Below are 26,863 nucleotides of genomic sequence, written 5' to 3' on the forward strand. Positions count from 1 at the left end.
TAAGGAGAGCTTTGAACCCAGGTTTCCCTGATCCACATTCAACATGATCCATTACACCACCACACTGGTTCCTGAACTTTCAAAATGTTTCTAGGAATCTTGTGTTACTTGTATTCAGTTTTTTAGAAAGTGCAGAGGCAGGTTGACCATTTTAAGGAAGACATTTTAAAATGTAGCAAGATTTTTCTAGTAATTTACTATTTATCTACTACATTTTTATACTGTCTTTCTGCCTTGACAAAGGCACCCAAAGCAGTTTGCAATATTAAAAGAAGCAAATTACAGAAGATAAATAAAATGTTGTCTCAGACTGTTGGTCTTTTCAGGAGCTGAGGACAAGAGCTCCCTGGCCTGGGTGCCTCCTTTCTTGCCTTCTTCTCAGGGCACCCTGGTCTTTCAGTGCTCCTGGGAAGATGGGGGGGGGCTCCCTCAACAGTCCTTATAGGCCAGAGCTGGTCTCTATAGGGGCTGATGTTATGCTCTCCCTTGGCCTGGGCGCCTCCTTTCATGCAATTAGTAACTAATTTTGTCAAGTATATTCATTACATCAACAAATGCACCTGCTCAGCCACATTCCTCTATTTTCACATGCGTATTATTAAATAACAAGGCATCAGGACCATGGACAGATCATGAATCAGCACTAAGGAAAGCAACCAGGAATATCTCTGTATGTATGGACCTAATGGCTGAGCGAGGAAATGGCTTGACTACCAAGCCAGAAGTTGCCTGTTCGAATCCCCGCTAATATATTTCCCAGACTATGGGAAACACCTATATTGGGCAGCAGCTATATAGGAAGATGCCGAAAGGCATCATCTCATACTGTGTGGGAGGAGGCAATGGTCAACCCCTCCTGTATTCTACCAAAGACAACCACAGGGCTCTGTGGTTGCCAAGGAGTCAAAACCGACTCGTCACACTTTACTTTACTTTAGGGACCAAACAAGCAATTCTGTGCCCATATGTTTTCCATTTTATGATTAATAGCAGCTTGGAGGTCGTTGAATCTGGTAAGTAGTGTAGGAGAGGGGGAGCCAGACTACCCTGTCTTCCTTGTACCTATCCTATACCAAGATGGACTATTGGTCCATCTAACTCAGTATTGTCTCCTGTGATTGGCAGTGGCTTCTCCAGGGTTTCAGACAGTAGTTTCTTCAAGCCTGACCTGGAGATATCAGGGATTGAACCCCAGACCTTCTGCATGCAAAGGAGATGCTCTACCACTGAGCTATGACCCATCCATCCACTTTCTCCACACAATGCTTCATTTTTATAAATCTCTTATATTGTCTCCCTTTGGTTTGCGCTCTCTCTCTCTCTCTCTCTCTCTCTCTCTGTCTCTGTCTCTGTCTCTGTCTCCCTCCAAAGTGCTTGACAAGCAGGCAGCTGAGAGGAGGTGATGTATTGACAGAGCATCTGAACCTCTTTCATTTGGGCTCCCTCCATACAGTCATCTCTGGCCTGTCCACATACAGTCCATTCCTCAGAAAGCGCCTGCCCGGCCAATTCTGAGGTCTTTTGCTTTTGCCTTGATTCCCTCCCACCTACAGGGCTATCACTTAAGGAACAGTACAGTGGAGCCTTGCCAGAGTCTCTTCCTTCTTCAGAACTTCACAGAACATTTGAACTTCCTGCAAACCGTTTGCAAAAGGCAACTGTTCTTTTCAAGTTCAGATGTGACTGTTCCTGAATACTGGTCTGTACTGTACTTCATGTTGTTCCCTCACCAGCCTTAACTTCAAATGAGGTTCCTCGCTCTTCCCTTCCATGAGACTGAACATGAGCCCTGGCTCAGATGCAGAATATGTGCAGTGAGAGGCTAACACACTCTTTGGAGGCTCTTGCTAAAGAAATACACACATACTCATGAAGCTCAGACCACTGGTCCTTATTGCCCAGTTTTGTCGGCTCTGACTGTCAGCAGCACCTACTCTCCAGGAATTTAAAGGCTTCTCCAGAGATCTTCTTCCTGAGACCCTCTTATAGAAAGATGTCAGGAATTGAATGCTGGACCTTCCACATACAAACAGAGAAGCAGGATTCAAATTTTTCCATTGAAAGCTTTCCAAAATGGTGGGCGAGGGGGGACCAGGAAAAAAAATCCCATACTTAATTTTTCCATGGACAAATATGAATTTCTAAAAATTAATTCTTTCATAAAATACATTAGCAACAATGAATGAATGTCATTGCAATATTAGGCAAACCTGGCCATTTCAAAGTTGCAATTAATATTTTTCAGATGACTGGGCGGTGTGTGAGAGAGTACATATATGTTTTTATTGATTTGTAAACAGGAAGGTAACATGGTGGGAGGTTTTTTTAAATTATCATTTTTTAACTAAATATATACATAGGTGGAATAACATGCCAAATCACATCACAATCTACTAAGGACATGAGGAAAATTTGCATGGTGAATTTTTCTGAGGGGAAAAAAATTTAAACTTTATGCAAAAAAAAAAAAAATTGTACTGGGAAAATTTCTGGAACATTTTCTGGATCCGTAACCCTAACTCTAACCCTAACCAACCACCCCCACCTGCATGAAAATATTCCAAGATGCTTTACCACAGAGCATAGCCTCCCAGAGCCAGAGAGAGCTCTGGATCATGTATTTTCAAGGCCTGGCTTTCCATAATTTACAGCAGGGATGGTGGCCTATGGCTAGTGACTAGGTGTAGCCCCTAAAGCAATGTTTATCTGCCACCTAATGGAACTAATGCGCACCCCTGTTTTCTGTGAGGCATTACTGTGAGTTTGAAGCTGACCCCAAAAAGCAACACAAAAAGTGTACTTTTTAAAATCCCAGATATAAATCAGGCGATACTCTAGCGCGCTGGAGTGCAAAACCTGAATTGAATGTGAAGAGCTCCCTGATAGCTCACCGGTAAGGTAAAGGTAAAGTGTGCCCTTGAGTCGGTGTCGACTCCTGGTGACCACAGAGCCATGTCGAGTTGGTGTCAAGTCGTGGCGACCACAGAGCCCTGTAGTTGTCTTTGGTAGAATACAGGAGGCGTTGACCATGGCCATCTCTTGCGCAGTCTGAGATGATGATGCCTTTCAGCATCTTCCTATATCGCTGCTTCCCAATATAGGTGTTTCCCACAGTCTGGGAAACACACCAGTGGGGATTCGAACTGGCAGCCTCTGGCTTGCTTGTCAAATCATTTCCCCACTGCACCATTAGGTGGCTTAGCTCACAGGTACTTTGGGTACTCCAGGGTAAATTTGGCCGATATGTGAACACACACCCTCTATTCCGGAGGAGATGTGGGCTAAAAGCCAGATATGAGAAACTTCCTGGTGTATAGTAAGTAAATGAGCAACTCTCTTCAATGTGCTGTGTGTGCACACAGGTGAACTGCCACTGCAAAGCCTGTAATCCTAGGAAGTACCAGCTTTATTATGGAGCCAATCACTGGTCCCAGACTCCAGATCACTGTCTAGAGAAGAGAATCGCCCGCCCCCTCAAGAATTCAGAAGTCAGCCATACACGATTGCACTGTAATTTGGAATGCATTGGTCTCTCAATGACTACTGAAATTGAGTCCCCATGCTCAGAAGCAGTATATCTGAGAACTGCAGCTGATCATTAGCCTTCCCAAATGCAGGTTCACCTCTGCCGGGCATTTGGTTGTCTTGATGCAAGCTGAGAAGAAGGGAGATATGGGGTAGAAATACAGTATAGGGCTGGCAGGTCGCAAATGGATATGCAGGATGTTACTGCTGGAGCGGCTCTTGGTTTGGGGATTTTAGGGGTGAGGGTGACCTTCATATTGGAAAGGATGGGGTCTAGAATGTCCGGGACCCTTTCTGGAAACTTTTAAAATCACAATCGTTACACAGTTGTAATTTTTTTAAAAAAATCACAACAATTGCACAGATATTCTGTTAGGCGTCTTTCCTACATCTTCCTACAAAGGCAAATCTCAGAATTTTATTTCTAGGGAAATGAGATCCCTCCTTGCCTGGAGGAATCCATTGCAACTGGGACATTTCTGTGGAATGTGTTGAATGGCTGTCATAGTCAGGCACTTATTGGCCAGTGTCCTTAACATCACTGTCAATGAATGATGCAACTCCGTGTCCCCCTCCCCAAATGCAAAGCCATTTGCCTTCTTCCCCCACCACCATCTTTTTAAATTTAGGATTTCCGGTAATTGATGCTCCCCCTCTTCAGAGCATCTCTATCAGGACCCTTTTTAAGAATGTAGAATGTGAGTATGGGAGTGTCCCATGGGCAAACCTCCTCTGCCCTCCACAAAGCCACCTCCTCTACAACATTACTGCCTTGCCTTGCCTCTTGATGTCACTTAGGGCCAAATTACATGCTACGCACAAAGTATGTAACTAGCTTGATGAGCCCCCCCCCCTTTTTAAGAGGAGAAGCCATTTTCAGAAGGGCAACCAGGAAGAAAGATGTGGCAGGTGGAAGGGAGTGCCTAAAGCTTTTGCCGCCCACTGCTTCCATGCTCCAAATCATGCCTCAAACAGTTTCACCTGCCCATGGGTTTGCACCTTTGTGTTTACACACTTGAAATTTTGTGTGGCGGGCAGAGTGGCTTGGATGAAAAATCTGGAGCAGGGAAACAGGTGGTGAGGAACACGTGGTCCTTCCATGAGGCAAGGCAAGGCAGTCGCCTCAGGTGGCAGGTTATTGGGGCATCGGTGGGACAGCACTGCTGCCACCATCAGAGTATCTCTTAGGGAAGGATCTGACCCCTTGCGAGCTTCCTTTCTGGCTTGGAAAGGATGAGGCATCCATGTTCCATTGCCAGCTACACCCCTTGTATCAATGTCAGAAGCACGCTGATGCGAAAGGTGTGGCTGGCCCTGGGGCATGGATATACCACCCGCTACTGACCTCTCCCACCCAGTATGTGTGCCAATTGGGTGGCTTCCTTTCATAGCCATCCAGCTGGTGAACAAAGCACTCACCAGCTGGGCGAAGGTGATGGGCGACACATTCATGTCCTGGTGCCAGCCACGCCCTCTGCATCGGCGTACTTCTGGTGCTGGCACAAGGGAAGTGGCTGGCATGGCGCTGAGCATGGCACTCAATCCAAACAGGTAGGTGCCACGGAGAAGGCATGGCAGGCAGCCATGTTGGCAGGCAGCAGGAGCAGATGGGGCAGACATAGAGCTGCCACCAACCTCCTTATGCCCCTGCAAGCAGCACCTCTTCTCACCTTGCAAAGCTTTCAAAACATCCCATGAGGGAACATCAGAACAGCCCTGCTGGATCAGACCCAAGAAGGCCCATCTAGTCCAGCATCCTGGACTAGAATAGTAGTCCAGTGGCCTACCAAACACCTCTGGGGAGCCCACAGGCAAGAGAGATGTGGATGCCCTCTCTCTTGTTGTTGCTCCCCTGCAACTGGTACTGAGAGGCATCATGCCTCTGAGGCTGGAGATGGCCCACAGCCACCAGACTAGTAGCCATTGATAGACCTGTCCTCCACGAATCTGTCTAAGCCCCTTTTAAAGCCATCCAAGCTGGTGGCCATCACCACATCCCATGGCAAGGAATTCCATAGATTAATTATGCGCAGTGTGAAAAAGAACCTCCGCTTGTCGGTTCTAAATTTCCCAACCTTCAGTTTCATGGGGTGATTCCTGGTTCTAGTGTTGTGAGAGAGGGAGAAAATGTTCTCTCTGTCTACCCTCTCCACTCCACGCATAATATTATCCAATTTGATCGTGTCTCCCCTTAGTCGCCTCTTTTCCAAAATAAAGAGCCCCAGCTGTTGTAGCCTTGCCTCATAAGGAAGGTGCTCCAGGCCCCTGATCATTTTGGCTGCCCTCTTCTGCACCTTTTCCAGTTCTACAATGTCCTGCTGGAGACCATCCCTCTTCTCTGCACCAAAGCTGGCAAGGCTCGGCTTTCAAAAGGGCTTGCCTCAGAGGCATTGGGGCCAGGCACCATTTTGTGCCTCACTTCTGGCACCACAATGCCTTGAAACACCTCTGGGTAAAATGTCCCTCCCTCTGCCCTTGCTTCTGTAGTTCAGATCAACAAGCCTCCCCCCAGTAGCTTTTCCTCTACAAAAGGGCCACGATACTCATTCCACACACTTGCATGTAGCATGTGCTCTGCATTGACTTCTGCCATCCTCCCCTCTCCCTTGGCCTACATGCATAACCTTGCAGGTTTCCACTGGCTGCACCAAGTCAAGAATTGAATGGGTTTCTTTAAATCGGATTCACATCCATGATCATACCGCCAAATGGGCTGCTTTTATGTGCTGTATTTTATTGCTTGATTGGTGGTGGTTTTTAAAAAAATTAATAGCCTTTATGGCTGTTTTTAATATAAAGTATATATTGTACCTTAGAATGTCTTATGAACAGCAATATATACATTTAAGAAGGAAGGGAAGAGAAGGGAAGGGAAGGAAGGGAGGGAGGAAGTTGACTTCAGGAACAGAGTGCACTATCTGAAGAGTCATTTTTTTAAAAAAACTAGCTTCTAAGGAAAGTTTCCAAATGTCTGTTCAAGGATAAGACCAATTGCTCATGGAACAATTGCTGCCCAGTGCTGGGATAGGAGTGTCTTTGGCCCTGAGAGTAGGTAGGGTTGGCCACTAACTTAGATGGCTTTAAAAGGGAATAAGACACATTCATGGATGACAAGTCTATCAGTGGCTACTAGTCATGATGGCTTTATGCTGCTGCCAGGATGCCTCTGAATACCAGTTGCTGCAGGGGCAGGAAAAGGGGTATGCCTTCATCTCCTACGTGTGGGCTCCCACAGGCAACTGGTTGGCTAGTGTGGGAAATAAATTGCTGGAGAAGTTAGGCCAGTGGTCTTCATGATTTTTTCAAGTGGGGGCCACTTGGCACAGTACTGTGCATTTCTCAGTGCTGGGTGGCCCCTTTATGAAAGGCAGAACCTTCTCTTAAGAGCCCTAGGAGGAAGGCACTTGGAAGGGCTATGCTTCCCAGCACTCTGTGCATGCCTTCTGAGATGATGCAGGGGCTCGAGAGAGCTTGATTTCCCTTAAAGGAACCCCTCTGGCACTGGGCAGCATGGTGAGAATGATTGTCTCCACACAGTACTGGGGGACGGTGCAGAGTATTCAGCCTTTGGCCGAAGCTTCACAAAGGCCCAATAAATGATATGGGAGCTATACTTAGGATGGGCCCCAGGCCTTTCAATGAACAGCACTGAGCTAAGCTTTTGGCCTGATCCAGCAGGGCTTTTCTTATGCTATTGTGCAGGCGGATTCAGGGACAGGAATTCTGCACGCTTTTCAAAGGCGGAATGGAAGACAAGACTTCAGCACCATGGACAGAGCACAAGGAGCCTCCATGCACAGCCAAAGCTTTCAAAAGAAGTCCAGGGTCTCAGGAGCCAGCTTGAACTCTGTGACAGAGCTGAAAGATGAGCTCCAGCTAGGAACGGGATCATGTGTGAGGAACCTGGACTGGAAGGATGAATGGCCAGGTTGTGAGGATATGGAGCTGGTACAGAAACAAGACTGGAATGAAGCCAGTAAGTGCAGCCTGAGGAAGCCTTCCATGGGAGTGGAGCTGGAGCTGGGTGGTTCCTTCTCAGGCCATGACCAGTCTATGAGAACCATTGTGCATCTCTGCTACTGCAGCAAGAAACGTCAAGGCTGTAAAATGGAAGGTGGGAGAGCTGGTCTTGTGGCAACAAGCAGGACTTGTCCCCTTAGCTAAGCAGGGTCCACCCTGGTTGCATGGGAGACTAGAAGTGTGAGCGCAGTCAGATATTCCCCTCAGGGGATGGAGCCACTCTGGGAAGATCAGAAGGTTCCAAGTCCCCTCCCTGGCAGCATCTCCAAGATAGGGCTGAGAGAGATTCCTGCCTGCAACCTTGGAGAAGCCGCTGCCAGTCTGTGAAGACAATACTGAGCTAGATGAACAATGGTCTGACTCAGTATAAGGCAGCTTCCTATGTTCCTACAGTATGTGGGGTACCCACAGGGAGGAACTGGGCATCCTTGCAGAAGGCCCAAAGCTTGGCTGATGCATGCTGAAAGAGGAGGGCATTTGGTGCATGGAAATGAAGTCTCAATATCTTTGCTGCGGTGATTAAAGGAAGTATAAAAAGTGGCTGTTTTATGGGGGGGAAGCTGCATCCTTGGCGATGGTCAAGAGGCTAGGCTGGGTGCAGAGAAAAATGAGGGGGGGGGCGGTTGTAAGGGGAAGAAATGAGATCTCCCAGAGAGACTCTAGGCATCCTTCTTTCCTCTGAGATGTCTCCATGCTCCCACCTCTCCCTCTCTCCATGCCCCCTTTGCACTCCCTTTTCTCCTCTGGCACCCTAATCCGTTGTAAACCCAAGATTACATCCTCCATTCCCTGACTCCATCTGTCCTCCCTTGCTGCCTCCTACTCATGGAGCTCTCCCTCCTGGCAGTCGTCTGACTCTTTCTGTCACTGTATTTAAAACTCTTCTTAACAGTCCCCCCCCCCCGCTTCACTCTCACATTATCTCATTGATCTGGCACGTCTACCTCTTTTCTCACCACTCCCCCGCCCCTGAGTGTTTGGTCTTCCTCAGATTTTAGGTCTGCAACTTGTGGTGGTTGTTTTTTGTTTGGTTTTTTTGCTGTAGTAAAGCACCTAGTCTTTGTAAACACTCTAGAAATGCAAGAATTTCCATTGGAATGTCATGGTTTCTCTAGAGGAATCTTGGGAATTTTAGTTTGTAGGAAGTGTTAAGGTTGGGCTGGTGTGTGTGTGTGTGTGTGTGTGTGTGTGTGTGTGTGTGTGAGAGAGAGAGAGGGGGGGGGGCAGGCTGCCCCACTTTCTCTGCTGCCCTGTTTGTTTTTAACAAACAAATAGTTTTAAAACTGCCATATTGCAATGTAATGGAGAGCAAGTAATGTGGGAAGATTTGCTCTGCTGCCCTGTTCTTACAAACACATAATTTTAAAACTGTATTTTTGTAATGGAATGGAGAGCAACTACAGTGGGGAAACCTGCCCCATATTTTGTACCCCTCCCCACACTTCTGAGCTGACTACAGGCCTGGAAAGGGAGAAATGGAGGGTTTTATGGATTTCTGTATATGCGGCAGGAACTGGGGTGAAGGAATGAAGGGTATCCATACCAAAAGGCACTGCATCCATGGGGGTGATGTTTCTGGAGGGAGTGGACACTGGGGCTATTCTAGAGGAGGGCAATAAGAACAGAGATGCAGGAAAGTGGGTGTATCGGGAATGGGAGAGGAGCCTGTCGTGGGCTCCTGGGATGGGTGCCCCTCCCCCACTCCTTTAAATTGAGTTCATGGGTCCCAAAGGTGGGGGGAGTTGAGGTGGGATGTGTGTGTTTTTGTAGGTCTGCTTGTGTGTGCATGTGTGTGTGTGTGTGGGGTGGGGGGGAGGTTTCAGCTTATCTTTGCAGCTGCTCTTGCCCAAGGTGCCAAAACAGGATGCAGGTAAAATGGGAAGGGAAGGGGTGGGGGCGGGAATCTTGTGAAAAGGCCTGCAGAAGTGGATCTGGTGCAACTTCTGCCTGCTCCGCTTGCCTGCCACTCTGGCTGGGAAGGCTGGAGGGGTGTGGGAAGGCGAGAGATGCCACACAGAGGCCCGAGTGGTCTGGCAGAGAGAGAGCAAAGTTGCACTGGTCCAGCCTTTCACATACTTGGGGCGGGGGGGGGAGGGGGGGAGACCTGGGCATCCTTTGGGGGCTGGTTGCCGCTGCTCTCCTAGGCCTGGTCCGCTCGGGGTTGGGGGTTCCAGGGAAGGCTTCCTCGGAGGGGCTCCCCTCCTGCCGCAGGAGCCCTCCTCGGGGCCGGATGGCCGCGGCTGGGCTGCCTTGGCAGGTGAGGGCGGTGGTGCCAGAGCGAGCGGGCCATGGCTGCAGGGACGTGTGTGTGTGCGCGCGTGCACCCAGGCGCGGGGCTGCTCTGCTGCTCAGGATGCTGCCGAGCATCTCGGCCAGTGCTGCAGCCCTTGCGGGAGGGGGCCGCCTGGCCTGCTGAGCTGCCGGCGGCGGGGCCGGCCGGCCGGGGGGAGGGAGGGAGGCGCCCCTCTTGCCCGCCTCGGCGGCGCGGACGGAGGAGCTGCGGGGTGGTCTCCTCCTCCTCCTCCCCCCACCTCCTCCTCTCGCTCCCTCCTCGGCTGGCGGTTGGCTCTTCCCCGGCGCTGGCACTAGGGGTCCCCCAGCCCCATCCTTCCTGTGCGGCGGCGGCGGCGGCGGCTTGCGGGTCGGAGAGGAGGCGGGAGGAGGGGAGGGGGCCCCGGTCGGTCTGTAGCGCCTCCCTCCTCCCCCGGAAGCGGAGGGGAGAGCAGGAGGAGGCGGAGGAGGAGGAGGCGGCCGTGGGTGGTGGGGAGGGCATCCCGAGCCCTGCGGCCGGAGGGGGCCCGGGAGGAGGGAGGGAGGGAAGGCAGGCAGGCAGGCAGGCAGGCGGGCAAGAAGGAGGCAGGAAGGCAGCAGGGCAGGCAGGCGGCGGCGGGAGGGAGGGAGCCGGGCTGCTGGCCCGGGCAGCAGGAGGAGAGCCCGCCGCTGCTGCTGGTGGTGGTGGTGGAGGAGGAGGCGGAGGAGGCGGCGGCGGCGGCGGGAGGCGGCGGCGGCGATGGCGGCCAAGTCGGACGGCAGCGGCGCCGGCATCGGCTTCGCCCAGCTGCACAACCTGGACGAGCCCCCGCCGCACCGCCACTACCACCAGCAGCAGCACCAGCGGCCCCACCACCACCCGAGCGCCGCCGGGGCCGCCGCCACCGCGGCCGGCCAGGGTGGCGGTGGCGGCGGCGGCGGCGGCGGCGGCGACTCGGAGGAGGAGGCCGGCGGCAGCAGCTCGGTGCACATCTGCCACTGCTGCAACACGTCCTCGTGCTACTGGGGCTGCCGGAGCGCCTGCCTGCGGAACCTGCTGGGCCGGGCCGGGGCGGCCAGGGAAGGCGGCGGCGGAGGCGGCGGCCGGGACCCGCTGGCGCCGGGCGGCGGTGGCGGCGGCGGGGACGGGCAGCCGGGCTCGCCGTCGGCGGGGGCGGCGGCGGCGGCGCTGGCGGCGGAGCGGCCGTGGCTGGACTGCCTGTGGATCGTGCTGGCGCTGCTGGTGCTGCTGGGCGACGTGGGCACCGACCTCTGGCTGGCGCTGGACCACTACGGCCGGCGGGACTATCTGTGGTGCGGCCTGACGCTGGCCTTCGTCCTGCTGCCTTCCGTCCTGGTGCAGATCCTCAGCTTCCGGTGGTTCGTGCAGGACTACACCGGCGGAGGCCTGGGCGCCGTGCAGGGCCTCACCAGCCGCGGGCCGCCGCTGATGGGCTCCGTCGGAGGGGCGCGCCGCGCCGCCGGGACCGGCCCCCACGCCGCCACCCCCGGCGCGCAGCGCCTCTGCAGGCTCTCCGTCTGGATCTGGCAGTCCGTCATCCACCTGCTGCAGATGGGACAGGTCTGGAGGTAAGACGGGGCGCGCGCGAGGGGGGGGGGAGAGGGGAGACAACCCTCCCAACCCCGCATGAGGGGGAGAGGGGGGCAGGAAGGTTGAGCGCCCACCCACCCACGCCCCACGTCGCAGGGGCAAAGGAAAGCTCACCTCCAAGGTGTGCTCTGAGGTAATGGGGGGGGGGAGGAGCAGGACTCCCCCCCCCAGCTCACAAGTGGAGAGAGGAGGGTGACCCCCACCTCTCCTTAGAAGGGCAAACCTGGAGTGATGAGGATCAGGGTGGTCATCATGATGGAGGCAGAAGTGGGGAGTTGCCCCCACAGGCAGTGACCCTCCCCACCCCCAGCTCCCTAGCAGATGGGCATCGGAGAGGCCAAACATTACAAGGTTCCAGGTAGAGAAAGGTGAGCCCCCGTCCCTAGAGATACAGAAGCTTGTGATCCGGGGAGGGGGCTTCGTAGTCGTGATGAGCAAGGAACAGGCGGGTAGGCCCACCTCCCTAGGTCTGCACCCAGAGAGAAAGGGAAGCAGGGATGGAGGACAGATACCTCCTTCTCCACATCATACCTAGAGGAAGGTGATTGCTTGTTCTTTTCAAAATATATGCACCGGTACCCTGCTGGCAGTCAGAGAGGGAAGGGTTCTCCTAGAATTGACTCTAGTAGGAGACGGAAGGCTACCCCCCCGCTGGACATACACTATGTCAGGGGTTCCCAACCTTTGGTACTCCAGATGTTGCTAAACTACAACCCCCATCATCCTCTGCTACAATTCATTGCAGCTGGGGATGATGGGAGTTGTAGTCCCACAACAGCTGGAGAGGCTCAGGTTCGCCATCCCTGTGTTTTGCTTGTGGGCTTCTTGGAAAAGAGAGCATCGTCTTGTCTCCCAGAAGGCAGTGGGGGCACCCCCATTTGGGCAGAGGAAGTATTGTCCCAGTACAACTGGGCGCAGCAGAAAGGGGGATACTTTTAAAATACACCCTGGTAGATTTAAACCACCACCACCCCTGCCGTGACTCCCTTGGCCCTCTTCAAAGAAAGCCACAAAATGTCACCTTCCAGAAGACACTAGTCCAATAGGGACGTTTGAATAAAGAAGGCAGTGCTGTGTCCCTGTGTAGGCTGGACAGATATTGGGATGATAGGGAGCCCTGCAAAAGCTTGAGGTCACCTGCTAAGAGTTGACTGCAGCAGGTTTAAGGGGGTCTTTGAAAAACAGATCTCCACAGGCCCCTCCTACCTAGGTGAGCTCTGAGAGTCTCTCCCTCACCACTGCATGAAGGCAGTGGGCTACAGAGGGGGTCTCCAGGATCTGCAGAGGGCCCGTCTGAGGGCTCTACAACTCTGGACACCAGTCCTGCAGAAGAGACAAACTGTGGGCAGAGGCTGAAGAGAGTAGTCCTCAGGCCTCAGCAGACAGCTGAGGAGTGATGCCCTAAGGGCCTGGGGGCGCTCAAGGACATCTCCAGAAAAGAATGCCAGAGAGAGAGGAGCGTCCATAGAAGGCATGTGGCCAAGGGTGACACCACCCTTGTAGCTGCATTCTAGGGTGAGTGGGTGCTACAGTTAGCTTCCGGAACCAAGTACAACGTGGAAGGTGTCATCTGCCAACAGGCAGGTTGGGGTTGCCCCACTAACATTTCAAGGTGCAGGATATTTGAACCTTCTCCAAAATCACAAGGACAGTCTAGGTGGAGGAGATGATGCAGGAAGAAACCATCTCTCTCGTGACAATACCTTGCTCATCTTTCTTGTGAAGCCATGCTAACTGTGGTCACCATGAAACCATGATAGGAAGTGAAGGTATGCCTTGGACACACTCTAGATTTCTTTGAGGCAGGGGTTCTCAAACGTGGGTCCCCAGATGCTGTGGGACTTCAACTCCACAGTGTCCTTTGCTGGGATTCCCACAGTTGGACGGCAGCTCCCACACTGGCCTGTGGGGGCATGATAAAGTTCTGAAGCCCAAAGAGAAAGGTGCTCTGCAGCCCATCCATTTCAGGGCCCAGAGCAGAGGATGGAGAGAGGGGTATTTAAATATATTTGCCCCCCCCCAAAGGGGAGCAGTGGAACCAGTCACCTCTAGAAGGGACCACAAGTCTCTTTGTATAGATGAGGGATTCTCAACGTGTGGGTCCCCACATGTAATTGGACTTCAACTCCCATAATTCCCAACCAAAGGCCACTGGGGCTGGGGATTATGGGAACTGAAGTCCAATAACATCTGGGGACCCACACATTGAGAAACCCTGGTATAGATTAACTCTCTGCACATAAAGGAAGGCAGGAAGGAGGATACCTACCCTGCCTCCATCTGTGCACATTGCAGAGATATGGGGTGTCTTATGAAACAATTAAAAGGTTCCGTAAGCGGGGTGGTCTCACCTTCCAAGGGCAGTACAGTTTGGGGCCAGACGCCAGAGGGAACCTCTGTCTGCGATACACAGAGCAACAGAGAGCAGGAGGGACAGGACAAGACCAGTGGAGCGGTGCCTCACGTGTGGTGCGGTCCCTGGCTTTTCCAGCAGGGAAAGTGTCACGGGTGAAGCTGACTTGAGACTCTGTGAATGCGGAGTTAGACTCCCTCCTCCCTGCTCTGCTCCCCCCCCCCGCCCCCAGTCCACCCACATGGTTTGGCTACGTGAAGGTAGAGTAATGGAGAGGCCGGGTCGATGCTCATGCCAGGCAGAGGGGGAGCTCTAAGGCAGCTCAGGCTTTGTCGTCTAGAGAGGAACTGTGGGAAAAGATGCAGAGGGTGTCCTGGAGAGACCTTTGCAAAGAGAGAGGGAACCTTTGCAGGGAGAAGATGGAGCGGGCTGGGGAGGCCTTTTAATGCACCCCTCTCCCACAAATGCACGCACGCACACCCACACGGAGAACACACACTGACACATGAGAGCCTGCAAAAAGGGTCACAGCAGGATGCCAAAGTGAATTAGATTTCCGCTAGCCTTTCTAAGAAGTCAGGGTGCAGAAGGCTGGGGACGAGGACGTGTTTCCCCCTCCCTCCTCCCCCTTCCCAGAGTGATTTATGATTAGTGACCTGAATTGAAGAGGATGGGATAAAGTTTGAAAGAGGGGGTTTTAAGGAACCAGAGAGGTGGGGGTGGGGATGGGTGTGAAATTAGCAGCTGGAATAAACCAGGCCCCTTTCCTTGAAATGCTTTTTTTTCCTTGGCGTGGGGGGAGGAGGAGGAGGACGATGAAGCCAGAAAGGGACAGGTGGAGGGGGGTGGTGGTCTGGCCATGAAATGGAGGGTGTGCATTTAATTACTGCTTTGGGGCAGTCAAATAAGGAGGGTGTGGGGCGGCTTGCGGGTGGATTGGAGCAGTTTGAGAGCGATGAAGTGGGGGGAGGAGACAAGAAGCGGTTTCCCATTAGATGAATTTCTGATTAATTGGGAGGGTTAAGAGAGCGTCTACAGAATTCTCTGGATTTGCTTTGAACCAATTTAAAATGGAGGCAACCTATTTGAGAGGGTGGGGAGAAGCCAGATTGGTGCTGGTGGGGTGGGGGAACATTCAAGGAAAAATGGAGACTGCACAGCAGAGATCTGGGGAGCGGGGAGGCGCACGCTTGAGAGTGTGTGGGTAGCTTGTATGAAATTACTACCTGGGAAAGACGCTGGTGAAATCATGCACTGCAACCAAATATATTTCTTGCTTTTTCAAAATGTCATTTGCACCTCTTTATGCATAAGCAGATTCCTTTGCGCGGTGGTGCTTTTTTCACGTTAGTGGAACATGATGTGTGTGAGCCAGGCAAGGGCCTTTTTTCAGAGAGATTTCTGTTTTGCTTGTACCATGAGAAAGATGGAGCTGTGCCCAGACCATTTCTCCCTCCTCCTCCTCCCCTCCTTCAGTGTGCCCAAGTACCAAGCACACCAGCCAAAAGCAGCACGTAGACAGCTGGCAATATAGGGGCCTCCTTTGGTGTGTGTTGATGGTGGGGGGGGGGAGGATGATGGTGCATTTTCCAGGGGGCTGATTTCAAGTGCTGCCCCCCAAAAAATTTCTGCAGGGCATTGGAGTGAACTGTGGAAGGGGGGAGATTCTACCAAGGATTGGAAGAGTTGCATTATTGGATATGGGGTCGCAGACTGTGTGTTTTTATTGTAAGAAAAGAAAAAAAAGGGGATTCAGTTCCCAATTTGCTCATCTCAGAGACTCTGGAGGTTCATTGCTAAGGTTTCATTGTGCAACTAACTGGAGCCTACTGGAAAAAAAGATGTTTTCCATACTTAGCTATTACTACGACAACGAAGAATATTTATATACTGCTCTCCAACCAAAGTTCTCAAAGCAGCTTACATAGAAAAATAAATAATACGTATAGAAGATGGTCCCCTTTCCCCAAAGGGCTCACAATATAAAAAGAAACATAAGGCAGATACCAGCAACAGCCACTGGAGGGATGCTGTGCTGTGGTTGGATAGTAGCTCCCCCCCCCCCCCCGCTAAATATAAGAGAATCACCACTTTAAAAGTTGTATCTCTGCTCAGTTAGCAGGGGTGACTCATATACGTATGTTCTTTTTAAAAGCCCCCTGAAAGTTTTATAGCACGTTGAATTTCTCATTCTGGAATCGAACTGGAGTATCGGCTCAAATGTCTGGAACTGAACTGGAGTATCAGCCCAGATGTCTGTTGAACTATCATGTAGAGGTAACTACAGAGTATCGGCCAACAAGTATCGGTCAACAAGTATTGGCTCAAATGTCTGGAATCGAACTGGAGTATTGGCCCAAATGTCTGTTGTATGATCATGTAGAGGTAACTATCATCAGCCCTTCCCCAGGTGTCATTTGGTATATTCTGAGTTTTCAGCATTTCTGTGCTGGCTGTTGTGACCGTCATTCGAATTACTCTTGGATGTTGTAGAGGAACTAATTCAGGCAGACATTCTTTTAAGCAGCCTTTGCCAGCAGCTAAATTGTTGCATGCTGGACTTGGAGAATGTTGCTCCTCAGAGGGATGAGCTGGGGGAGAGGGGGAAATGACTCACCGCAAACTGGTGTGTTGCTGCATCTCCGACTCAAGTTCCCTTCGCTTACATTCCTGAGGATGGAGGTGAATCGCAGAAACAGAATTGGAAGTTCAAGAGCTTGTATGTTGTCCTATAAAACTTTCAGGGGACTTTATAAAAGAACACATATAAGGTCCTTAAGAGGTAGGCTGAAGCTATAAACCTACTCACTGACTCTTCTGATGTGGGCCTGCTCTGTGTGTGGGCTGGGACTCTTTCAAAAGCCGCCCAGTGAAAGTAAACTTGTTTTCTAGTGGCCAGCGTTGGGAAGGCTGGTTGTGTTAGGCCTCTCTCGCCAGGAGATCTAGAGAAACGGGTAGCATATGAAAGGCTCTGGGAATCTCCCACTGTGGATATGGTATTGTGATTGGTTGTTGTTGTTTTTTACAAACAAACAAACACATGTGTACAAATAAAATAGGCTATGGCTAGGAGCAAGATGGTATCTGAAATGTCCAAGGAAGCCTGAGAGGAGTCCTACATGCTTGGGTAGTTACATTTCATGTTAGGGAAGCTTGGTGGATAGGTTTATTTCAGGAGGGGTGTTCTTATGTCCTCTTCTAGGCTGAGCCGGGGTCTCCACCAAGGCAGGAATCTGGAAGGGGCAAAGACTTCAGACAGCTGCAAGAGGAAAGTGTTCAGGACCTTGGATAGCTCTGAGCAAGAACACAGGAGAGCTGGGCAGAACAACGCAAGAGGGATGTTGCTCCAACAGCCGCTTGGAGCTGATTGCTGGTTTCTAGGGCTTCTGCCCTTAGTGGATTGACCCTTCGCCATTCCTAGGGAAGGCTCTAAAGGGGTCTTGCTTGGTTTTCTGGGCATGGGCTCTGGAGGTACTGGTGGGCCTCTTCTTGGGCTGGGAGGGCCTTGAGGGACTCTTCTGTGTCAGACAGTGGGTGTAGGGCCATGTCATTGGGTCATGGTGGAGGTGCTGACTCGGATTCCTCTGGTTCCCCTGATGTGTGTGTGTGTGGGCAGGGGTGGCCCTGGGGGGTCCTGGTGGCACAGGGTCACTTGGGGTCTGGGTTATAGGATCTTCTTAACTGGTTTCATCCTTTCAACAGTCTGTTTCATCTAGGGGTATGCACGGAAGCGGCTGGTCCGGTTTGGTTCGAGTCTGGACTGGATCTGAGCTGGACTGGGCCAGTTCAGTCTGGCACCCACTCGAACCCCAGCCCCCGGTCCATTCTGGAGGGGCTCGTGAACATTTTTTTAAAATAAGAATAATAATAATAAATTTTTTACTAACCCCCTTCAGGGGGGTAGTTGGAGGTGGCGGGGGAGGTCCGCGGAGGTTCCCCCTCACCCCACTGGCTTCCCTTTTTTGCCACCACAAGCCTTTCGGCTGGCTCTCTGGCCCATTCGGGCCTCCCCCCTCCGGTGCCGTGGCCATTTTGGAAGCTGCCGTGCCTGCACAAGCCCTCTGCAAGACCCAGGCCACACAGAGGCCAACTGCGCAGGCATGGCGGCCTCCAAAATGGCCACCACGCTGGAGGAGGAAGGCCCGAACGGGCCAAAGAGCCGGTGGTGGCAAAAAAGGAGGCCAGCAGAGGGGAAGGGGCACCTCCACGGCCTCCCGCCGCCACCTCCAACAACTCCCCCAAAGGGGGTAAGTAAAAAACCATTTTTTGATTTAAAAAAAATTCTTGAGCCCCCTGAACAATCAGGGGGTGTTTGGTCCAGGGTCGGACCAAACAGGGGATGCTTCAGTTCGACCCCAAACCATCGAACCTGTTTGCACATCCCTAATTTCATCTCCCAGTTGGGGGTGGCAGATCCAGGTTAATGACGAATTTGGCCGAAATCTCCACTTTCTCAGTATATTTCTCCCCTTTTCATCTACTGTCAGATGAAAAATGAAAGATTTCCGAGTGTTGATTTATTATTATTTTAAGGAGGAAATATACCCTTCCAATTTTTAGGTGACTGAAACTCTCTACAGATTTGTATTTGGTAACATTTGGAATCCCATGTCAGGGAAGAAGTGTGATGGACATCAGAGCCTTTACCTTTCATCTCCATCGGACTGCAGGGACTGCAACTATTTTTAAGATGAGCCCTATTCACACATTATATTCAATGCATCTGCAGTCTGTACAGTGCAGGCACAGATCTGTCTGCACATACAGTGATTCACACATTCACAATACACTCCTTATCTGTACCCTGCATTTGAGGGGGCCTGTCCCTATGTTCACTTTTAAAGTGAACACACATACAGTCATTCACACAAAAACATGTACTTGTGTACATTACGCATGCACAGCATAATGTCTGAATAGGGCAATGAAATCTTGTCCACAACCTTGAGCAAGACCAGCCAATAGGATCTTGGAGTGGGGGTGCAGAAAGATGCAACATGCTAGACACCCTGGAGATGGACCTTTGGCAGTCACCAAGTAGTGTGATGGTTGGAGCAGCTCTTTTCGTGGGAGCTGACAAGTGAGAGGAGGAGGGTCAATGCTGATCCCATAAGAGCCTGGCTGAATTTGAATAAGTTTGTGTTCCTTCCAACTTTCTTTCTTTTTTTCTTTCTTTTTTTCTTTCTTTCTTTCTTTCTTTCTTTCTTTCTTTCTTTCTTTCTTTCTTTCTTTCTTTCTTTCTCTATTTATTTACTTATTTATTTAAAATATTTATACTCCCCCTCCAGTGCGCTGCTGCTCGGGACAGCTCAAAACAATAAGATAAACACAAGATACAATAAGAGAAATACAATTAACTAAATTCAACAAAAAAAGTTGTCAGATTAAAAACCACAGTCTTTATTAGGTTCAAAGAAAAGGTTATTTTAGAAGCTAAAATTATAAAAAGCTAAAGAACCTACCAGATTTTACCAAAATAAAAAATGGAGCATTAAGGTGTGTTTTAAGAGGTTTTGTAAAACTCCCTCCTGATGGAGGGAGCATGGTGGAACTCATCAGGGAGGGCATTCCAAAGCCGAGGGGCCACAACCGAAAAGGCCCTGTCTCTAGTCACTGCCAACCGGATCTCTGTTAGTGGTGGGGCCATGAGCAGGGCCTGAGATGATGAACGGAGGGCCCTGGCAGATTCATATGGGCAAAAGCTGTCCGACAAGTACCCCGGCCCCAAGCCGTGTAGGGCTTTAAAGGTCTATGATTTGATGATGATTCCCAAGTGCAAAATTTGGCTGGACTTGGTAGCCAATTGTTGTCTTTAGTAGCCAAATGAGGCTTGCTTTCTTATTGCCAGCTCCACAGAGGTAAAGCAATTGTGTCCATCCCACGGCTGTGAGAGGGTTTTATAGGTGTGTGTGTGTGTGTGTGTGTGTTGCAGCCTCTACCCTCTAACCCGCAGCGCTGATGTTGTGGCCCTGCATAAGACTCAGCCTGCTGTCATCCTGAAAGAAAGAGTTGCAACTTCCTTAAAATGTTGTCGCTCCTTTAGCAGAGTAAGCTGGAGGCTTTCCTTGCTACTAAGTTTCTGGTTGATCTTATTGGTGGTTCTCTGTTTCCAAAACAAGCGATAGATAAGAAAGGGAGCTGTTGTGTGGTCCAGAAGCGTTGCGACCACGTCTTCTGAAGTCCAGGGTGGTGTCATGGGGGCATATTGGTTGGATCTTTCTGAGCTGTGGCAAAATATGAGCACTTGCTACCTGACTGACATTTTCCAGTTAGGACCCATATCTTTGTGGACTCATGGCCCCTGATGGGGGTATGCTCTGTTTTATAGGTAGGAAACGGAAGCTGTTAGGTTGAAAGGTCAGCAGCTGATAAGTGGGGTTTCCAAAAAAATTCAGAAAAGGAAACATTTCTCCCTCATTTGCATGAAATTTGCATTAATTGTTTTCCTTCAGAAAAATATTACTGTACAAGTTATTCTGATGCCCTAAATAGATTACGATCTGATTTGACGTTTTTGACCTATTCATATAGGGTTTTTTTAAAAAACCACATCTGTACTAAATAAATTCATCTTCACTGTATCTACAAAGTTTTTCAAGTAGACATGTAGAAATTTTAGAAATGGAAAAATTCTCATGGAAAAATAAAGCACGGGACAATTTTCTGGAAAATTTTCCATCTTGGCAAATCTGCAGAAAAATGTCTACCCCACATCTCTGGTCAGCAATGGCCGTGATGTGATTAGCATCACCTGCTTACTATTTATTACTACTTATAAATAGTAATTGTAACATAATAGTTAGGTTATAATTCTTATAATGTAAGAATTGCCTTGCTGGGTCAGACCAAAGAGCCATCACATCCCAAATCCTGTATACAGCACTAGCTACCAAATGCCTCCAGGAAGCCCACAAGGCCATAGCTTTCCATTGCTGTTGCTCCCCTGCAACTGGTATCCAGTGGTATGTTGCCTCTGACCATGGAGGATCCATATAGCCATCGTGACTAATAACCAACCCCTTTGATGGTCTAATCGCCTTTTAAAATCCTCTGTGCTAGTGGCCATTACCACACTTTGGGGCTATTCCCACGATCAGGCGAAATCGGGCTAGGGGGACCTAGTCTGATTTGCCCGATTGTGGGAGCCACCGGGTGTGTGATTGTGTGACTTCCTGGCAGTTAACCTGCCAAACTACCCCTCCCCTTAAACTGGGTTTACGGAGCGAACGCTCCACAAACCCAGTTTTTTAAATCATGAGTAGCTGCGGCTACTCACGAGTAGACCCCCAGCTGGGGGTCTCTCCAGTATGCCGTGTGGAGCCGGCAGTCGTGTGGGCGGCTGATCCGGCCACCCAGAGCTGCCGCCCTGCTTGTGTGCGGAGAGAGCGGGCTAAGCCTGCTCTCCCCGCTCACTCTCCCCAGGCGGGTCTCTTGGATCGTGAGACCCGCCTCATCGTTGTAGTAACTTCCATGAATTTATTCAGGTTGTGCAAATAAAGACTTTGAGGCTGTTCTTACGATCAGCCAAAACCGGGCTAAGGAAGCCAAGCCCGGTCTTGGCTGAGAGTAAGAACCGCAGGGATCATGCCCGATCCTGGTGGCACTTTGGCTGCAAACTCACCAAAGAGGCCAGCATCTTAAATGGGGTTAAGGGAGTGAGCATTCCTTTAGCCCAATTTTTCAATCATCTGCCAGTATTGGCTGCTTGTAGCCAGGGCTGGGAGGCTGCGGGGTCATAAGAACATAACATAAGAACAGCCCTGCTGGATGAGGCCCAAGGCCCATCTTGTCCAGCATCCCGTTTCGCACAGTGGCCCACCAGATGCCGCCGGAAGCCACAGGCAGGGCCTGCCCTCTCTCCTGCTGTTACTCCCCTGCAACCGGGGTCCTGCCCATTGCCAGAGGAATACCTAAAATGCACCATGCACGCATGCAGTGCATCATGGGATTTCCAGGGGCTGGGTCGACCCTGACCTTCTGTGCTGCATGGGGCAGCAGAGGATCATCTGGGTGCACGATCCACGCACCCAGCAACTTCCACAAATCGTATGCGGGGAAGGGAAGGTTAGTGAACCTTCCTCCCCGCCTGCCTGCCAAGCCCTTCTCACGGATCGCGAGAAAGGGCTCTTTCTCTTACATGCCCCAAATCTCCTACAAATCTGTTTCATTGATGATCCTGAGTCATTATAAGAGAGGGAGAAACTTTTCTTTCTGTCCACTTTTTCTGCATCGTTCATGATTTTATGAACCTCCATCATCCCCGCCTCCACTTAGCCTCATGTTTTATAAACTAAAAGGCCCCCCGTTCCTTGGTTCCACTGCTCATCACTGCCGCAAAACTGCTTTCAGCTCTGTGTGATCACTCACAGTAAGCAGGAGGCAGCCCTGCAGGAATCATATGCTTTCCATTACCATCTCCGCCTTGTTTGTTTCCTCAGGCAAAGAGACCAAGAATGTGCCATGTATTGGCTTGGTTCAGACAATCATTCGACCTAGGTTTAATGTGGGCTACCAACATTGACATGATTGTGGGAATCCATGCCAAGGTGGTTTATAGCCTGTAAGTCCCACCTTAACATGAGTTCACACAATCAAGCAGATGTTGGTAACCTACATTAAACTTAGATTCAAATGATTGTGTGAATGAGGCCATCAGCCAGTTCAGGGGTTCCCAAACTTGGGCCCCAGGATGTTGTTGAACTACAACTCCCATTATCCCCTGCCACAATGGCTTTTGGTGTGGGGTGATGGGAGCTGTACTCCGACAACAGCTGGGGATCCAAGGTTTTTGTTTTGCTATTTATTTCAACTAAAGATTACAGCATTATAATCAAGGGTAGGGAATACAACAATGAATAGGAAATGTGTATGTGTATAAAAAGAAGGAAGAAAGGAAGGGGGGGAGAGAGAAAGAAAGAAAGAAAGAAAGAAAGAAAGAGAGAGAGAGAGAATCCCTTAAACATTAATATGACATAAACATAATATGCCAAGAAAGAAAAGAAAGGTGGGGGGGGACACCTTCTTCTAAGAATATTCAAAACATAAACAATTCATTAAAATTGCACCAAATATTTTAAATTTAAAAATCCTAGTGTCAATTCAGACAAGGGACACATACTGGTTATCCAAAGTTGCAATGCAGGAGTAAATTTTTTCTTCCATTGCTGTATAATGATCCTTTTGGTAACTCCCCATGCACAAAGAATCCATAATTCTTGAAGTAATGCTAAATTCCATATGCTGGGGATGTACCTAAAAGAACATGAATGTCCTTGACAAGCAATGATCGCTGCAAAGTCATGTTAACAAACTTACAAATGCTAAGCCAAAATGGAACAATAACTGGACAAGACCAAACCATATGTGTAAGCATTCCTTTGTACAAATTAGACCTCCAGCATAAGAACATAGGAAACATAGGAAGCTGCCTTCTGCTGAGTCTGACCATTGGTCCATCCAGCTCAGTATTGTCTACACAGACTGGCAGCGGCTTCTCCAAGGTTGCAGGCAGGAGTCTCTCTCAGCCCTATCTTGGAGATGCTGCCAGGGAGGGAATTTGGGACCTTCTGCCTGCAAGCAGGCTGGTGCTCTTCCCAGGGTTGCCCCATCCGTATGGGGAATATTTTATAGTGTTCACACATGTAGTCTCTTATTCATAAGCAAACTTGAGACCTTGGGTTAGGGCGGTATAAAAATGCACTAAACAAACCAACAAACCAGGGCAGAGCCTGCTTAGCAAAGAGATCAGTTCATGCTTGCTACCACAAGACCAGATCTCCTCAACGTCTAGGAGTCTGCAACCAGCCCTTATTACACATTCTCTGAGGTGTCCAATAAGTACAAAATAAAAGTTTCTGCTGATTTCTTCAGGGGAGGGATCCACGTTTGAGTACCCTGGGCTAGATAGATCAGCCATTCCAAAAAGGGCGAAATAACTGCATTTGTTTATTGGGCCCACCATTTGTTTAAGCTGTGGCTGCAAGTAGGTTAGTGGGTCATAATTTGCTGTCCTGAAAAAGTAAGAAATTTAGCTTTCAACTGAAGCAGCGTAATTTAATCCCTCTTCAGCCAGTGACGGACGGTGGCGTGGCATATCAGGAGCTCTGTGGATTCCCAGCTGTTCCTCTGGCAGATGATGCAGGAGAGAATCACACTAGATTCATATTCCCGTATGGAAGTTCCCAGTGCAGACAGGTCTTGGGTGCTTAGTACAACTCCAGATGGAAAGCATATCATGAGCTGAAGTTTGATTCCCCTCCTGGTAATATACATGGGATAAATACATCCCTCTTTCTGCATGAGGCCAGCAAGGCCTTGTAGGTGCAACTCAGAGCTCGTCCACATTTCTCCATAATGCTCTTTCTTCCGTTCTGATTACCCTTGCTTTTAAATATAGCCATTCACAATCTTCTTCACCCAGTGCATAGTTTATTTGTGTGATTTGCTGCCGCCATTTAAAAAACAACCATGTATATTCCACACTTTCTCACCAAAGGCAGCCCAAGGCTGTTAACTATCAAAAGAAAAGAAAAGAAATCATAGAAGCACAATTGAGCCAAATTACATGACTGCAAAAGGTGCTAATATGGCCACAGGAGGGCTGAAACACTTCCTCTATCCTCCTTCAGGAATTCCAATTCCCTTGGCTTCTCTTTTGCCCGCTCCTTCATATTGCTTTCCAAACTGTTTCTCAGGATTGAGTTTCATGTCACAGTTTTAGATGCAAAGGTCCACATTCACACAAGAAAACACCTGCAAGTTATAACCAAGAAGGCCCTAGTAATATAAAATATTCATAACTTAAGACTTGTTTACATTGAACCACATTTGCCGTTTTGTTGCCCATTCACCCAGTTTGGAGATATCCTTTTGGAGCTCCTCGCAATCTCTTTTGGATTTCACGACCCTAAATAGTTTAGTGTCATATGCAAATTCAGCCACCTTGCTGCTTACCCCAACTTCTAGATCATTTATGAACAAGTTAAAGAGCTACTGGTCCCAGTACCGATCCCGGGGGTCCGCACTTCTTACTCCATAGTGTAACCCCCCTCTCCATAGTGACCCACCTCTCCATTGCGAAAACTATCCATTTATTCCTACCCTCTGTTTCCTGTCCTTCAACCAGTTACCAAACCTCACATGAACCTGTCCCCTTTTTTCATGTGCCTTTGGTGGGGAACTTTGTCAAAAGCTTTTTGGAAACTCAAGTATACGATGTCAGCTAGATCACCTTTATCCACATGCCTGTTGACACTCTAGAAGAACTCCAGAAGATTAGTGAGAAAAGACTTACCCTCGCAGAATCTATGTTGGTTCTCCTTCAGCAAGGCCTGTTCATCTGCATGTTTAACAATTTTGTCCTTAAGGATGCTTTCCATCCATTTACCAGGCACAGAAGTTAAGCTAACTGGCCTGTAGTTTCCTGGATCCCCCCCCTGCAGATTTTCCAGTCTGCTGGCAGCACAAAACATGCTGAGAAGGCATGCAAGGCCTCGGAGGACCTTCCATGGAGCGGCAGGGTTTACAGCTCCTGGTTTCAAGAATGAATGCTACGCCTGGCTTAATTTCCTGGGTTTGGTGATCCAGACAGGTTGTGGTCATGTGCTGCTAATGGGATAGGAGCTGTCCAGCCCACCCCCAAATGGTCATGTGAGCAAGTCTATTGGCCTCTGTGGTGTGATGCATATGCAAATTCCTACCGGTGTTATTTGGGGACCTATGAACTTGCTTTCCCTGCTTAGAATACAATTCAAATCTTGCACCAAGTATACCCAAACTATATCCTATAAATCATGCTATTTTTCTTCTTCCGAGCTTAAAATCTGTGAACCCTTGAGCACTAAAATGGTGTTTACAGCATGGATTCACAAGATGCTGAATTCTGTTCTGGGCACTAATGTTGTTCTGGTGGCCCTGAACCTGCAAATAAAAAGAACGCAGGTAGCTCTTACCATAATCTGGATTGCATAAATGATTCTCTGAGGTCATCCACACCATCAAAAACTGTGTTCTGCCCAGGTTTGGGAGGTGTGTGTGCTCCCTTTTTGGTGATGTGGAAGCAAGGGCAGAAAACCTGGGCAGAAGTGATTGTGTAGAAGCAAGGTAGGAGGAAGGAGGAAAACCTGAGTAGTTTTGCCTCCTACCTTGCTTCCACACAACTGAAAATTGGGAACACACACAGCTCTCAAACCTGGATAGAACACAGTTTTAAATGGAGTAAGTGACCTCTCTCTGTGTATGAGAGAGAAGGCATGTGATATGGCTGTCACTTCATTTATGGGGGATCTTGTATATTGTTCCTTAGGAATGTCATCCAGATGTCTGGTTTGACAAAATCATTTAAAAGTATCTTCTGGCCCTGTATTTGTTAGTAGAGTTGGACGATGCCCAGGAAGATGGGTGGATGCATGATGAAGCTGTTAGCTTTGGCTTTTGTTTGCTTTGAGGTGTCTCCATGCTCTAGGTCAGGCATGGTCAACCTGAGGTTCTCCAGATGTTGTTGGACTACAACTCCCATCCTCGCCACCCACTACCACCCACAGCTGTGCATTTCCCTTGTCTGTGCACACATACTTTTGTGGCCTAGAGTTGCATTCCATGACCTTTAGAAGCCTGCAGGGAGAAAAGTCTCAGAGCTGGGAATTTGACAGCACACTTGCATAACTGTGTTTTGTTCATTTGTGAGTTCTCTGTCAGGATTAGCAGTGGAGTCTATGAGAAGTGTCTTTGGCAGTGGGAGGAGAAATGAATATGTGTGATCAGATTCTGGGTTCTAGAGGACCTTGGCCTATTCACTTTACCTGTCATATTTGTATCATCTGACACAGAGCTTAACAAATCCCTGGTGCCAGGTAACCATGGTGCCTAGAAATTTCACTGCGGTACCTAGACTAGGACAGGCATTCTCAATGTGTGGGTCCCCAGAAGTAATTGGACTTCAACTCTCATAATTCCCAACCAAAGGTCACTGGGGTTGGGGATTATGGGAGTTGAAGTCCAGTAACATCTGGGGACCCACACATTGAGAATCCCTGGACTAGGATATCTTCATTTGTTCCAGGCAGCCCTATTTCTGTTCCAAGTACATTAGTCGTCAACAGGAT

General features: G+C 49.6%; 1 protein-coding gene across 2 annotated transcripts in view; it reads left to right on the forward strand.

The window, feature by feature from the left end:
• The first annotated feature begins 10,555 nt into the window (after positions 1 to 10,555).
• XKR6 (XK related 6) overlaps positions 10,556 to 26,863 on the forward strand; it is a 222,122-nt gene continuing 205,814 nt past the window's right edge. The window contains exons 1-3 of one of the 2 annotated variants that reach the window (XM_053248810.1): positions 10,556 to 10,620; positions 10,681 to 10,912; positions 10,997 to 11,385. In XM_053248810.1, coding sequence (XP_053104785.1) covers positions 10,556 to 10,620; positions 10,681 to 10,912; positions 10,997 to 11,385 — 686 coding nt within the window. Of the gene's footprint in view, positions 10,621 to 10,680; positions 11,386 to 26,863 lie in introns of both variants that reach the window. The other variant, XM_053248820.1, reaches the window with a different exon arrangement.

This window comes from Hemicordylus capensis, chromosome 1 (assembly GCF_027244095.1).
Source record: "Hemicordylus capensis ecotype Gifberg chromosome 1, rHemCap1.1.pri, whole genome shotgun sequence".
NCBI lineage: Eukaryota > Metazoa > Chordata > Lepidosauria > Squamata > Cordylidae > Hemicordylus > Hemicordylus capensis.